Source organism: Podarcis melisellensis (assembly GCF_964234715.1).
Source record: "Podarcis melisellensis genome assembly, chromosome: 2".
Lineage (NCBI taxonomy): Eukaryota > Metazoa > Chordata > Lepidosauria > Squamata > Lacertidae > Podarcis > Podarcis melisellensis.
This window is the reverse complement of record NC_138529.1, coordinates 72,704,126-72,715,789: the sequence shown is the minus strand read 5'-3', so window position 1 is coordinate 72,715,789 and position 11,664 is coordinate 72,704,126. Positions and strand designations below refer to the sequence as shown.

At 46.0% G+C, this 11,664-nt stretch overlaps 1 protein-coding gene and 1 long non-coding RNA gene across 7 annotated transcripts; one reads left to right on the top strand and one right to left on the bottom strand.

Moving 5' to 3' along the window:
* Positions 1-1,521: 1,521 nt before the first annotated feature.
* Positions 1,522-9,894, bottom strand: LOC309363816 (kelch repeat and BTB domain-containing protein 12-like). Of its 5 annotated transcripts, none has more exons than XM_081900294.1 (5): positions 9,812-9,894; positions 7,160-7,311; positions 6,696-6,774; positions 4,857-5,084; positions 1,522-3,184 (listed from the first exon to the last, which is right to left on the bottom strand). In XM_081900294.1, exons 2-5 carry the CDS (start codon positions 7,242-7,244, stop codon positions 1,744-1,746), a joined length of 1,833 nt encoding a protein of 610 aa, XP_081756420.1. In that variant the 5' UTR covers positions 7,245-7,311; positions 9,812-9,894; the 3' UTR covers positions 1,522-1,743. The 5 variants fall into 5 exon arrangements, with proteins under 5 accessions (XP_081756420.1, XP_081756419.1, XP_081756418.1 ...); XM_081900293.1 differs by lacking the exon at positions 9,812-9,894 and adding an exon at positions 9,197-9,315; XM_081900292.1 differs by lacking the exon at positions 9,812-9,894 and adding an exon at positions 8,290-8,678.
* LOC309363897 lies at positions 5,974-11,378 on the top strand. 2 transcript variants are annotated; one of them, XR_014165627.1, is made up of 5 exons: positions 5,974-6,748; positions 7,258-7,585; positions 7,720-7,754; positions 9,866-10,014; positions 11,178-11,378. It is a non-coding gene; the product is annotated as an uncharacterized lncRNA (long non-coding RNA). The 2 variants fall into 2 exon arrangements; XR_014165628.1 differs by lacking the exon at positions 9,866-10,014 and having other exon boundaries at positions 5,981-6,748.
* Positions 11,379-11,664: the final 286 nt, after the last annotated feature.

Sequence of the window (11,664 nt, the reverse complement as noted above, 5' to 3'; positions counted from 1 at the left end):
AATTTTATCAAGAACCTGGAAAGTCATTTTTCTTTTAAAACAGCTCACACTGCACAAATAAGATTTAACACCTGTGACCCATCCATGTGTGCATCTCCCCAAACTGACGTTTCAGTATATCGGTAGAAAATACCCATTTTGCACCAGATGTACTTGTACCTGCACACCCACTTTGTTCAACAACAGAAGTAAATGGTATAGGGAATAATAACCAGAGTGGTTGCCATTGATTAGCAAATCACTCCCAATTGTCCTCTATCACAAGCAGCAGTCTTCAGTAAGTTATGTTAGTCAAGTGAATCTGTCTGGACCCTCTGAGGTCCTTCTCTGGGTGCCCCCACCCAAACAGGCTCAGAGGTGGCAACAAAGGCTGTGGCCCTTCCTCATGTGGAATGCAGGCCTGAGTGAGGCCTCCCTGGTGCCAACCATGACAGATTAAGATTTTCTGTGCCCGGATAAGACTCTTCTCTTCTTCCACACATTTGATGCAGCTACATCAATGCTTAATGTTAGCCTCATTCCACATTGTTGATGATCTTTTTGTCTGTATATTTTCTGTGAAGGCTGGCGTTGCTTTATGTTTAATACATTGACCTCTTGTTAAAAAATTGATGGCCTTTGTTTTTCACAATTTTTTAATGTGTTTAAACTTGATTGTAAGTTGACTAAAGACCTGAAGGTTGGGGGGGGGGGCAAACCAGAATAACTTTTTTGGAGGGGGTTCCAGGGTTTTTTCTTCTTCATTATTTTGGCTTTGTTCCCCCACCTCACTACTCCCGGGCCTTTACATCTCTACTAGAGATTGCCTTGTGTCAGGCAACCAACCAATCTTAATTATTTGATTAACAGTTAAAGTGTGCCCCTATTTCTCTTCCAGTTCCTCCTTGCAGGACAGCTCAGAGTTGAACATGGCTTTGAAATCTGAAGGAAATAAGGGGACTTTTGCTTTGACCGAAAGACAGAAAATTTTCCTTTTTTTCCACCCAGTCCAATAGCCCATCTAGTCCAGTATCCTGTTCTCACAGTGGCCGCCCTAAAGCCCCTGGGAAGCCTGCGTGCTGGGTTCAAGTGCAACAGCATTTCTCCCTCCTGCGATTCCCAGAAACTAGGATGCAGAGGCCTAATGCCTCTGACAGTGGAGGTAGACCTAGAACATGGGTAGGCAAACTAAGGCCCAGGGGCTGGATCCGGCCCAATCGCCTCCTCAATCTGGCCTGCGGACTTTCTGAGAATCATGTTTTTACATGAGTAGAATGTGTCCTTTTATTTAAAATGCACCTCTGGGTTCTTTGTGGGGCCTGCCTGGTGTATCTACCTGAGTAGAATGAGTGTTTTTATTTAAAATGCATCTCAGGGTTATTTGTGGGGCATAGGAATACATTCATATATTTTTTCAAAATATAGTCTGGCCCCACACAGGGTCTGAGGGGCTGAAAAAGTTTGCTGACCCCTGACCTAGAAGCTTCTGATCTTTTCCCCTCATACCGTATGGTACTCAGAAAAAAATTACAATAAGGAACGTAAGTTGGAGGCTGGAATGGAGTTTATTCAGCAGCCAGGCCCCCTTGGCTGAGCCATAGGCACCCTGTCTCAAGTGCAATGAGGAGGAACCCGTGTGACTGTATTCTGCTCCTGAAGGCATCGGTATTGTCAATATTAAAGGGAGGAGCTTAAGATGCCCGATGGAATCCTGAATTTAGGTGAAGCCAAGGTAGCCAGGTTTGGGAAAGTGTCAATTGGCTGCTAATTATCAGCCACCCAAACCGCTGTCAAGGCTGCAGAGGCTTCTCGTAAAAGGGGCTGCAGATTTTTCTTTGGGACCCTCAGTGTTACTCCGTTAACTACAGTTAAGAATGTTACTCTTGTGTTGGGAGCAGTTTTTCGACTCCTGGTCCAGCTGGGCTCTCCGGGCTTCCACTGGTATATTGTATTCCCCACCAGCACGTGGATTCTTCTCTGCCACTGCACCGCACAAGGTGGCAAGACCAGGATAGGAAGTTCTGGGATGGCGACGTCGTAGCTCACAGTGCCATCCTTGCTGAGGAAGAAACACTTGTGGGTGCCAGAGATCAGGGCCCTGATTACCGTGCCGGGTGTCTCGCGCCGGCTGCTCTCCTCAACAAGCCCGCCGATGACGAAGATCCCATTGTCCATGGTCACAGCTGTGGATTTGTAGCACTGAAAAGCCAGAGGCACCTGATTCCACACATCGGAACCTGTTTCATAAATCAGAATGCCCCTGTGAGCAAGGCCGCTTGCCCTTGTGTGAGAGAACCCTCCAATCAGGTAGAGCTTGTTTTTCAATGTGGCAGAGGCAAAATGACTCACTGCAAATGGCAAGTTGGCAATGGGAGACCAGGACTTCTGCACTAGGTCAAAGCTTTCTGCAGAATCAAGCACACTTCGGCCACTCCGGCCCCCCAAAGCATACAGCTTCTGCTTACATGCTAGGAAGCCGTGTTCTCGCCGAGGAGTGGACATGGATGGCAGCTGCATCCACTGGCCGGTAAGAGCATCAAACTCGTGCAGATTGCCTAAGACGGAGCCATTAAGCCTTTGTCCCCCGGAGACATAGAGCTTGTGCCCCACAGACAAGAAGCCAGAGGAATCTAGATACATCAGGGGTGGTATCTCCTCCCAGCTTTCTGTCTGCAGGCTGAATCCCAGGAAGTGAGTTTTCAGACGTTCAACTACGCCTCCCTGCATGTTGCTTACAAAAAGGCCCAAGCTCACAATCCAGTCATCGTACATGCCGTGCCTGAGACCCCCGCTCTTCCGCAACCTCCCTTCTCCGTCCAGCTGCTCCCACTGCAGGTGAGCATGTCCATATTCTTCGATTATGTCCTTCTGGACTACCGTGATCTCTTCAGAAGTAAGAAGCGGGAGGCGGACTTGTTTCAGCAGCTTCTTGATCAGTGAGAGATGCTCGGCTGGTTGAGACCTCACCCAGCGCTGCACAGCATGGTAGACGATCAGCTCAGAAGACACCAGGAGTTTGTCTGAGGAGACAATGCTGATCACCGTGCTGGGATCCAAGCCTGGAAAGGCCTCGTGTTGAGAAAGAGGTTCAAAGTTAATGGTGATGTGTCGTGTGGCCACACGAAGCAGCGCTTGGTGGTTGTGAGCATATGCCAAAGCATAAATCCCCAGGCAGCTGTCCATAGAAATGCTGTCAGCAAGGAATCTGGTGAGAGAAAGAAATTAAATATGGATCAGTGGGGAACTGCAGGGGAATTTCACTCTCCAGATGGTGAAAGAGACAGCTTTTCGCGCTCAGCAGCAAAGGGACTGGCATGCCCACTGGCATTCTGACCTGTTATCCCACCGCCAGAGACCAACACATGCCGGTTAAAATAAGTTTGCCAAGGTGTCTGAAAAATGTACATTTTTTATATTTTGCTGGCAACCCGCTCAAAAGCAAGATGCTTCAAGTGGAGCTAGAATTGTTTGTTGCATCTTTTCTCCAGGCTCAGGAGGAAAGGGATCACTTTAAAGGATGGGGGAAATGCATTGGAAGGTAACAGGTCAGGACTTTGGAGGAGGAAAGCTGAAACAAGCCACAGTAAGGGAAATGTTGGACACCTGAATGAATGGAACAAAATGGGATAGCCAGAGGGAATGAGTTGTGGATATGGAGAAATGGTGCAGCCAAAATATATGTGATTTGCAATAGTAATTGTGAGCTACAACTAAGCCCTTCCATGTTAAATAGCACTTGTGTCAGTGTGAAGTTTGGAGTATAGGCAATAGGAAGGATCTGCATGCATCCCATCTTTCATTTTGCCTGATCTCTCTTTCCTCCAGGAAAATTCCCTCAGTTACAAAGTGAAATTAATTTCAAGGCAGTAATTGTGGAACTCCAACTGTCCCATAGCAGTTTACTTGCTGCTGAGGGCCCAGTTGAACATTACAACCAGGCGCTCAGCTGTTAGTAAACTGCTGTGGGACAGCTGGAGTTCACCAATTATTGTCTTTAAATTAATTTCATTTTGGTTAATGGGTAATGTGGTGGAATTTTTGGAGATTGATATCCTCTGTGAACCCCCCAGAATTACAGCAGCACTGTGTGAACCAGTAAATTTTCCATTCTTGTTTAGCTTGCCAGCCAATACGTCTGTGTTTTCTGGAGCCCAAGTGAACACAGTCCTTGATTTCTTTGACAAACTAGGCAAAGGTCAAGGTACAGATGTCTGTCATTTTAATGAATGAAAACTCAAACTCGCTTTTGACATAAGCTCAGACAACTTACATTTCCCCAGATGCTGGTGCTGGGTTCCTCCCCAATGCCACTGCTTGCTGCTGCAAGAAGCAGCAGCAGCAACTGCACTAGGCACTATTTCCCACCCCAAACAATGCTTTAGACCTAGTGTCATTCAAGGGCATTGTCTGTGTTTATATTCAGGTCATTGTGGGGCAGGGGAGAAATAATAGCTGCCTCCCCCCAAAGAAAGTTGGGAAATATTCAGTGAAAAATTGTTTTCTAAAAGAAAAGCCTCAGATATATTATCAGAAAAATGTCTTCTGAGAAATTTCAGCTCAACTCTAGATTGTGCCTCCAGACAGTGGTACCTCGGGTTACAAACACCTCAGGTTACAAACACTTCGGTTAAAGACTCCACTAACCCGGAAGTAGTACCTCAGGTTAAGAACTTTACCTCAGGATGAGAACAGAAATCGCGGCGCTGCGGGAGGCCCCATTAGCTAAAGTGGTACCTCAGGTTAAGAATTGTTTCAGGTTAAGAACAGACCTCCAGAATGAATTAAGTTCGTAACCAGAGGTACCACTGTATCTCTTAAGGCTTCCACCCACTGACCCAAGGATCCCCAGTCCCAGCTCCAAAACAGGATCTGTTTACCTGCCAATAATCTCCTGCAGTGGGCGGATGACAAGCCTATTGGCAGCTGTGAAGAGATCCTGAGCAGTCTCTGGTGTAAGCAACAACTCTCCAGTGTAGAGATAATCTAGAATTCTTTGAAGAACAGAAGAGGCCATGTCTTCAAACACAACTTGCCTTTCCCAGCATTCTCTAAAGGGCCTGGTGAACATGGCCCGGAAGTAAGGACTGAATGCGGCCAACACTGCCCTACAAAGAGAGGTAGCAAAGCAAAAAGTCAGCCTTATGTTATGTGTAAAAATGCTAAGCTTCTGGGGTTACATGATCCTTCAAAACAGGAATATATTTCTGCCACTCAGGATGAAATAATTCTAAGGACACACATGTTCACTATCTCAGTCGTCCCTTACTTGGGAATATTCCTCTTCTTCCATGTACTGTTGCTGCGCTCAGTTGATTTGCTCTCTGTGCTTTCATTCCTGTAGCAGGTTTGCTAGTCCAGCTGTTAAAGACACAGAACCTTCATCCCTTTAAAAAAGAGTCAGCAGCCTGTGAGCAGGCCAGTATCAGCCCATGGGACGGCCACTGCTGGAACGGCTCAAGACATTTTGTCACCTGAGGCGAGCTACAAAATTGCCGGCCTCCCAGGGAAGAAGGGGTGAAGTGAAGTTGTACATCAAGAACAGGGTGTGAATAAAGGCCACTGCAGAGGTGACATGGGGAGGGCTGTCAGGGAGGCAGCAGATCTAGCCTCCAAGGTGCATGCTGCAGCCGTGAATGATCCCTTTCTTGGAGGCCAGATCTGCTGCCCCTGTGAATCCTGCCGCCTGAGGCAGTTGTCTCACTTTGCCTTATGGGTGATCCGGCCCTGGGCACTGTAAGGCCTAGTCTGCACAAGCAGCAGAATGGACTGTATCACTTCAGACTGCAGGTGGCCAATTACATTTTGGAAAGTTTCCTTCATAAACTATATGCATAATTAGCATGGCAAGAATGGTTCTAGAATCCTGGTGTGCAAAATTTAATTTGCAGGAGAGCAAACCCCTCCCCCAGTACACACCAAATCTTTTCCCCCATTTAGATACTTTCAGAAATCCATTTTATTTTATTGGATCTGAAGGAAATAGCGCTCTCCCAGTTGTCTGCAACAAATGGTACTCAATGTCTCTGAAGGTGAAGGTTTGATTTAGTTATCACGGCCAATGACCATTGAAACCTCCATGAATTTGCCCGATCCTGTTTTAATTTAATATGGTGACCCTCACCAGACTGGATGACAATGAAATCCATAAATCAGTTGTGTGTTGTGTTAAAAAAGTACTTTGTTTTGTCTGTCCTGAATCTCCTGCCAAACACTTTAATTGGGAGACTGACACTCCCACAATTCTAGAGGAGGGGAACAGATTTTCTATCCACTTCCTCTACACCTTACATAATTCCATAAATCTTTATAAATCTAAATGATAAACCTTAATTTGTATAAACCTCTCCATGAATGGGATTTCTGCTAATCTTCCCTCATTCCCACCCCATTAAATGAGCCCCTGTCAGACGTGAATTGCAAATGTAAGCTTTTAGAGGCATATGACTAGCACAAGAACCTGAGCCATTGGCTTATTCGGAATGGCAGTGATTTGGCAGCATGCATTGTGACAAAGATTGTTACACTCTTGTGTCAGAGGCTGTGTTGCTCCCATAGAGCCGGAGCATCTCAGTGCTGATGTGCATACTCTGCACTTGCCTAGGCAATTTCACCTCCCTAGGCAAAGCATTCGCTTTGCTGGCTATGGATAACATGAGCTGCTTCATCAGGCCAATAGTCACTAGCAGGCTGGAGACCAGCAAAATCCAGGAACTCACCTGTGACAGGAGAAAATCCTTCCTTCAGCCATCAGGGTGGCATCACAGAGCTGGTGGGCCTCATAGAGCTGTTTTAAGCCTGTGAGGAAGGGGAGGCAAAACCAAGTTGGTGTGTTAGATCCTGACCAGAAACAACAAGGGCAACAAGAGGTAGACCTATCCAACTGGTCGTGTAGGACAAGCACAGGGAATTGGGGGGTTGATGTTGAACCTCCTGTTTCTAGCAATGCTCCTGGTTTAAGAGCATATGAAGGCACTATTCTGGTCATGTTCAGTTATGGAAATTTCTTAGTCCTGCTAGAAACTCGTTGGGTTCTGTTTCAGCTTTGTTTTGCTAGGATGAAGGGTCATCGATACGATACGGAGCTGAACATCTACATTCAAGACATAAATCCAGGCATTTGACAAGGGAAGATAAGGGGGGGAAGTAGACTGTGTATTTCTATATTCTGCAGTAAACTTACCTTGAATTGTGTAACATCCCAAAGAGGTAGAACTCAAGTTTATGTCATCCATTCCACTGCTATCCTGTTCCTTTTTGGTATCCATAATCCATCGGCAGGTTCAAGAATCTCCAGAAAAAAGGACTCCTCTGAGACTCACCAACCAGTCATTTCTAGGGAAGAAGAGAGAGCCTCCAATTGGCAATAAGATGTTGGGAGCTAGAATACTCATGGGAGTCAGCCTCATGGGAGTTAGAATACTGATGATGTGGAGCTCCAGGACACACCACCATCAGGCCAAATATATCCTCACAGATACTCTGCTGTCCTGAAACCCATTGTTATATAATACATTGGAAACCTGGATGACTTTAAAAAACAAACAAAAAAACTGTAGTTTCATGTTGCAGTTCTGAACTACATGGCCATGTCCATAATCACTTTGGGGTACTCTCATTTTCCTACTCATATTGAAATACTGCCCCTCAATGAGGCCAAACTTAGATTCACAAAATGTTTAGGGGTATATGTCCCCCCCCCCCCAGAATAAAGTGCTGCCTAATCCTATCCCTCTTTTTCAGATCTCCATTGATTGTGTAGTGTCTTCTCCTCGCAGGTACTTAGGAATAATGTTCCCTGGATCCGGTACTTAGGAATACTGTTTTCCTTCTTTGCTACCTCTTGAATAGTCAACCTTTCCCTGGCCTTGAGCTTAAGAGAGGGGGGAGAGCGTAACTCAGTGGCAGAGCACCTGCTTGGCATGCCAAATGTCCAGTGTCAATCCCCAGCATCTCCATTTAAAAATTAAAATGGGAAGCAGGCAATTGGAAAGACTCCTTCCTGAAACCCTAGACAGCTGTAGCCAGTCTGAGCGGACAATACTGAGCTAGGTGGACAAATAGTATAAGACAGACTTTTATGTTCTATGAAAGGTGGTGTATCTGTTGCCCTGGAACACTTCAATGACTTACAGTAAGGGTAGGGAACCAGGGGCCCTTTAGGTGTTGCTGGATTACAGCTTCCCTCTCACGCTGGCTAGGACTGATGGGAGGTGGAGTCCAACAACATCCCGAGGGCTACTGGTTCCACACCACTGAGAGATTCCCGTATCCTGTATCTTCCTATCCCTTTTGTTCCCAAATGATGCTCACAAGGGTCTCCAGTCCATCTGGTTGCTACCAAGAACTGGTTTCAAGATGGTGCCTGTACCTGAGACAGGGATTAGTTGGTTGATAACCACTTTGGGTTATTATAGGGCCTGGAACAAATCCTGGTGGAGATGCAGTCCCAAAAAAACTGGAAGAAATGCAATCCCAGTGCTACTCAACATGGGTCTCAGCACATAGTATGAGGTGGTTTCACATATAAAGAAGAGGGCTGATGTTCTGGTATTGGTTGCTGGCCATTTGGTGAAACCAAGATATTTAGGCCATTGTGCCAGAAGTGTGAATTGCAGAGCACAAGAACAACTCTAAATCCCTAAGTATAGGCAGACCACCCATTATGACTACAAGCCTTGACACAGACAGGCAGCAGCCAATGAGCTGTTAATCTTTTACCATTCCCATTTCTTATTTGCATATGGGAGACCAACAAGGCATATTTTAAAAGCCATTGGCTGGGCTGGTAGGTGCAGAGGAAATAATTTCTTATTTCATATGTAAAGGTAAAGGTACCCCTGCCTGTACGGGCCAGTCTTGCCAGACTCTAGGGTTGTGCGCTCATCTGACTCTATAGGCCGGGAGCCAACGCTGTCCGCAGACACTTCCGGGTCACGTGGCCAGCGTGACAAGCTACATCTGGCGAGCCAGCGCAGCACACGGAATGCCGTTTACCTTCCTGCTGGTAAGTGGTCCCTATTTATCTACTTGCACCCAGAGGTGCTTTCGAACTGCTAGGTTGGCAGGCGCTGGGACCGAACGACAGGAGCGCACCCCGCCATGGGGATTCGAACCGCCGATCATGCGATTGGCAAGTCCTAGGCGCTGAGGTTTTACCCACAGCGCTACCCGGGTCCCTGTTTATTCTTTCATATGTAGCCCCTTTCAAAAGTTTTACCTTTACAAGTGGAGGTCAGATTTTTAAAAGTCAAGGAAATCATGCAGCTGCTGTGTTCTGAAAAAAGAAACATTTGATAGCTGCAGAGCTCAGAGATGAGGTACTAATAGCCACATGGTGGGTCAGTTGCCATCCAGTGGAGTATCTGAGGGTGGGTTGCCAAGCTGTTAACAATGGACATTGGAAACAAAGAGAGTTAATGGGTGGGTGGCTTTTTAAAAGGAGTGGGGCAAATGGGTGGCTTCTATGCTGAGTCAAAATTCTTTGAGGATGGCCCTACATTAAGGGACTCATCCTTTTAAATATGGAGTATCTACTTATTGTACCAGCAACCTTAGATTGCAGCCTCCAGCTACTTACACTTGCAATGGGTAAACACAGGCAGGTATGTACATAAAGCTGTATCCCTACTGTAGGGGACAAGATACCTTGGTACTTTAGGGCTCACCTGGAGGCCACTGTGACACACAATATGGAAACCATTGGTTGGCATCTGTGTCCATATTGGGAGACATTGGAGGAGTGCGCCTTTGGAAGGTTACAGCGCCTGTTGTGGCTATAGAGACCAATACAGGAGAGAGATGCTTTATTGCAGTTGGGCAGGCAAAGGCATACCATGGTGCTGTTGCAGGTGTACCAAGGTGTTTCTTCTCTCTGTGCTCCTCCCAGCAATTATTCCTCCCCTGGTCACTGCTACGGTCTGTCTTCAGGCACTGCAGTCTGCAAGGGATTCCCACATGGTGGGGTTGATGTTGCCAGCCTTCACGTCACATTTGCAGACATCTTCACAATGCAGAGCTGGTCTGCCAATTGGCCTGGTGAGTAGGAAATTGCCCAACTGTATGTCCGCAATGGCAGTTTTGTTCAGATTAGTGTTATCTGCTCTGCTTGTCTCCATTTAATGCTGTTTATTAATTTTTATTATTATTTATCAAATTTATTTACTGCCCTATACCTGGAGGTCGTCTGTTACTGTTGATCATTTAATTAACTTCCATTAGATTTTTTAAATATAAAGCACTGCCTCATGCCACCGGCCCCTCCTGGTAGGCAAGATGAAGTTCCCTCATGTCACAGAAAAAATATCCTTACTGGCATTTAGGGGCAGTTACAGATAGGTAGCCGTGTTGGTCTGCCATGGTCAAAACAAAACAAAATTCCTTCCAGTAGCACCTTAAAGACCAACTAAGTTAGTTCTTGGTATGAGCTTTCGTGTGCATGCACACGAAAGGTATCTTCAGGTATCTGAAGAAGTGTGCATGCACACGAAAGCTCATACCAAGAACTAACTTAGTTGGTCTTTAAGGTGCTACTGGAAGGAATTTAGGGGGTTAGATCTAACTAAAACGTTGCACTTTATTATGTGGTAGCCGCTCAAAATGCTTCTATGTAGCTAAGTCACATGGATTGTAATAATATTTATTTACCATATGCACAGTTCCGAAGTACATGGGGCAACTCTACGCCATCAGCCCCTTGGAACAGGCAGTGTTAGTTTTAATACCATCCATACAAAGTCAGGGTCATCCACATAGTAAGAGGATTTCAGACATTACATTCCCTGCCTGGAATGCAGAATTAGGAATGGGCACAGCGTCTTTGCATTATCCACACAGGTGATGGCATATAATTATTGTATTATTGCCATCATGTTGTAACAAGGGGAATTTCAGGTTTGAGCACATTAGCTTGGAGCGCATCCCATGTACATTATGTCAAATGCTGCAGCCCAGAACACTTAGTCTTCACCTGGAATAAGCCATGCGGTAGATTTAGAAATTCAGTTTTTAATTGCAGTCAGCTTTCCTGATCTTTCTGCTGGTAGTTGGCATCTCGTTAAAAAATGCCACCCAGCAGTGTGCAGGCTTGGTGTCAAAGACTGTGTGCACGTCCCCATCTGGCTCCATAATTACTACCTTCACATCAGCAGAGGAATGTTAATAGGTAATATGTAAACACAAAATCTTTTATGTTTACCTAGTAAACATCTGGATGGAGAGCTTTGGATAATCTCCGATTGGGCTAGAAAAACAAGGGTGGAACCAGAATCGTGGAGAATGAAAGCAGGAGGACACCAGCAGAGCTCTGCATGGGGGAAGGACTGGAGCGGCAAGGAGAAGGAGGCTTCTGAACAACTTTAGGGGCCAGCAGAACTCAAATAAAATAAGTCTATGGATACAGATATATTTTTAAGGCTATATTAGCGGCACATATGAGCAACTCAAGTGCCCTTCTGCATTTTGTTTGCTTCCCAGTTTGCAAACCTATCTTGCGGGGTGCAGGGGGAGAGAAACCTTCGTCTCAGGAGCCCCATGTGGCCCTTCAGGCCTTTCCTATTGGCCCTCTAGACTCTCCCTAGGTTGGGTGGAGGATGGGCTGCATGAGAGTATGTACGAGGTAGTAGCTATAAAAGGCATATTTGCTCCACCCAATTTTGTGTCTGGCTTTGCCCACCATTTTCATGTGGC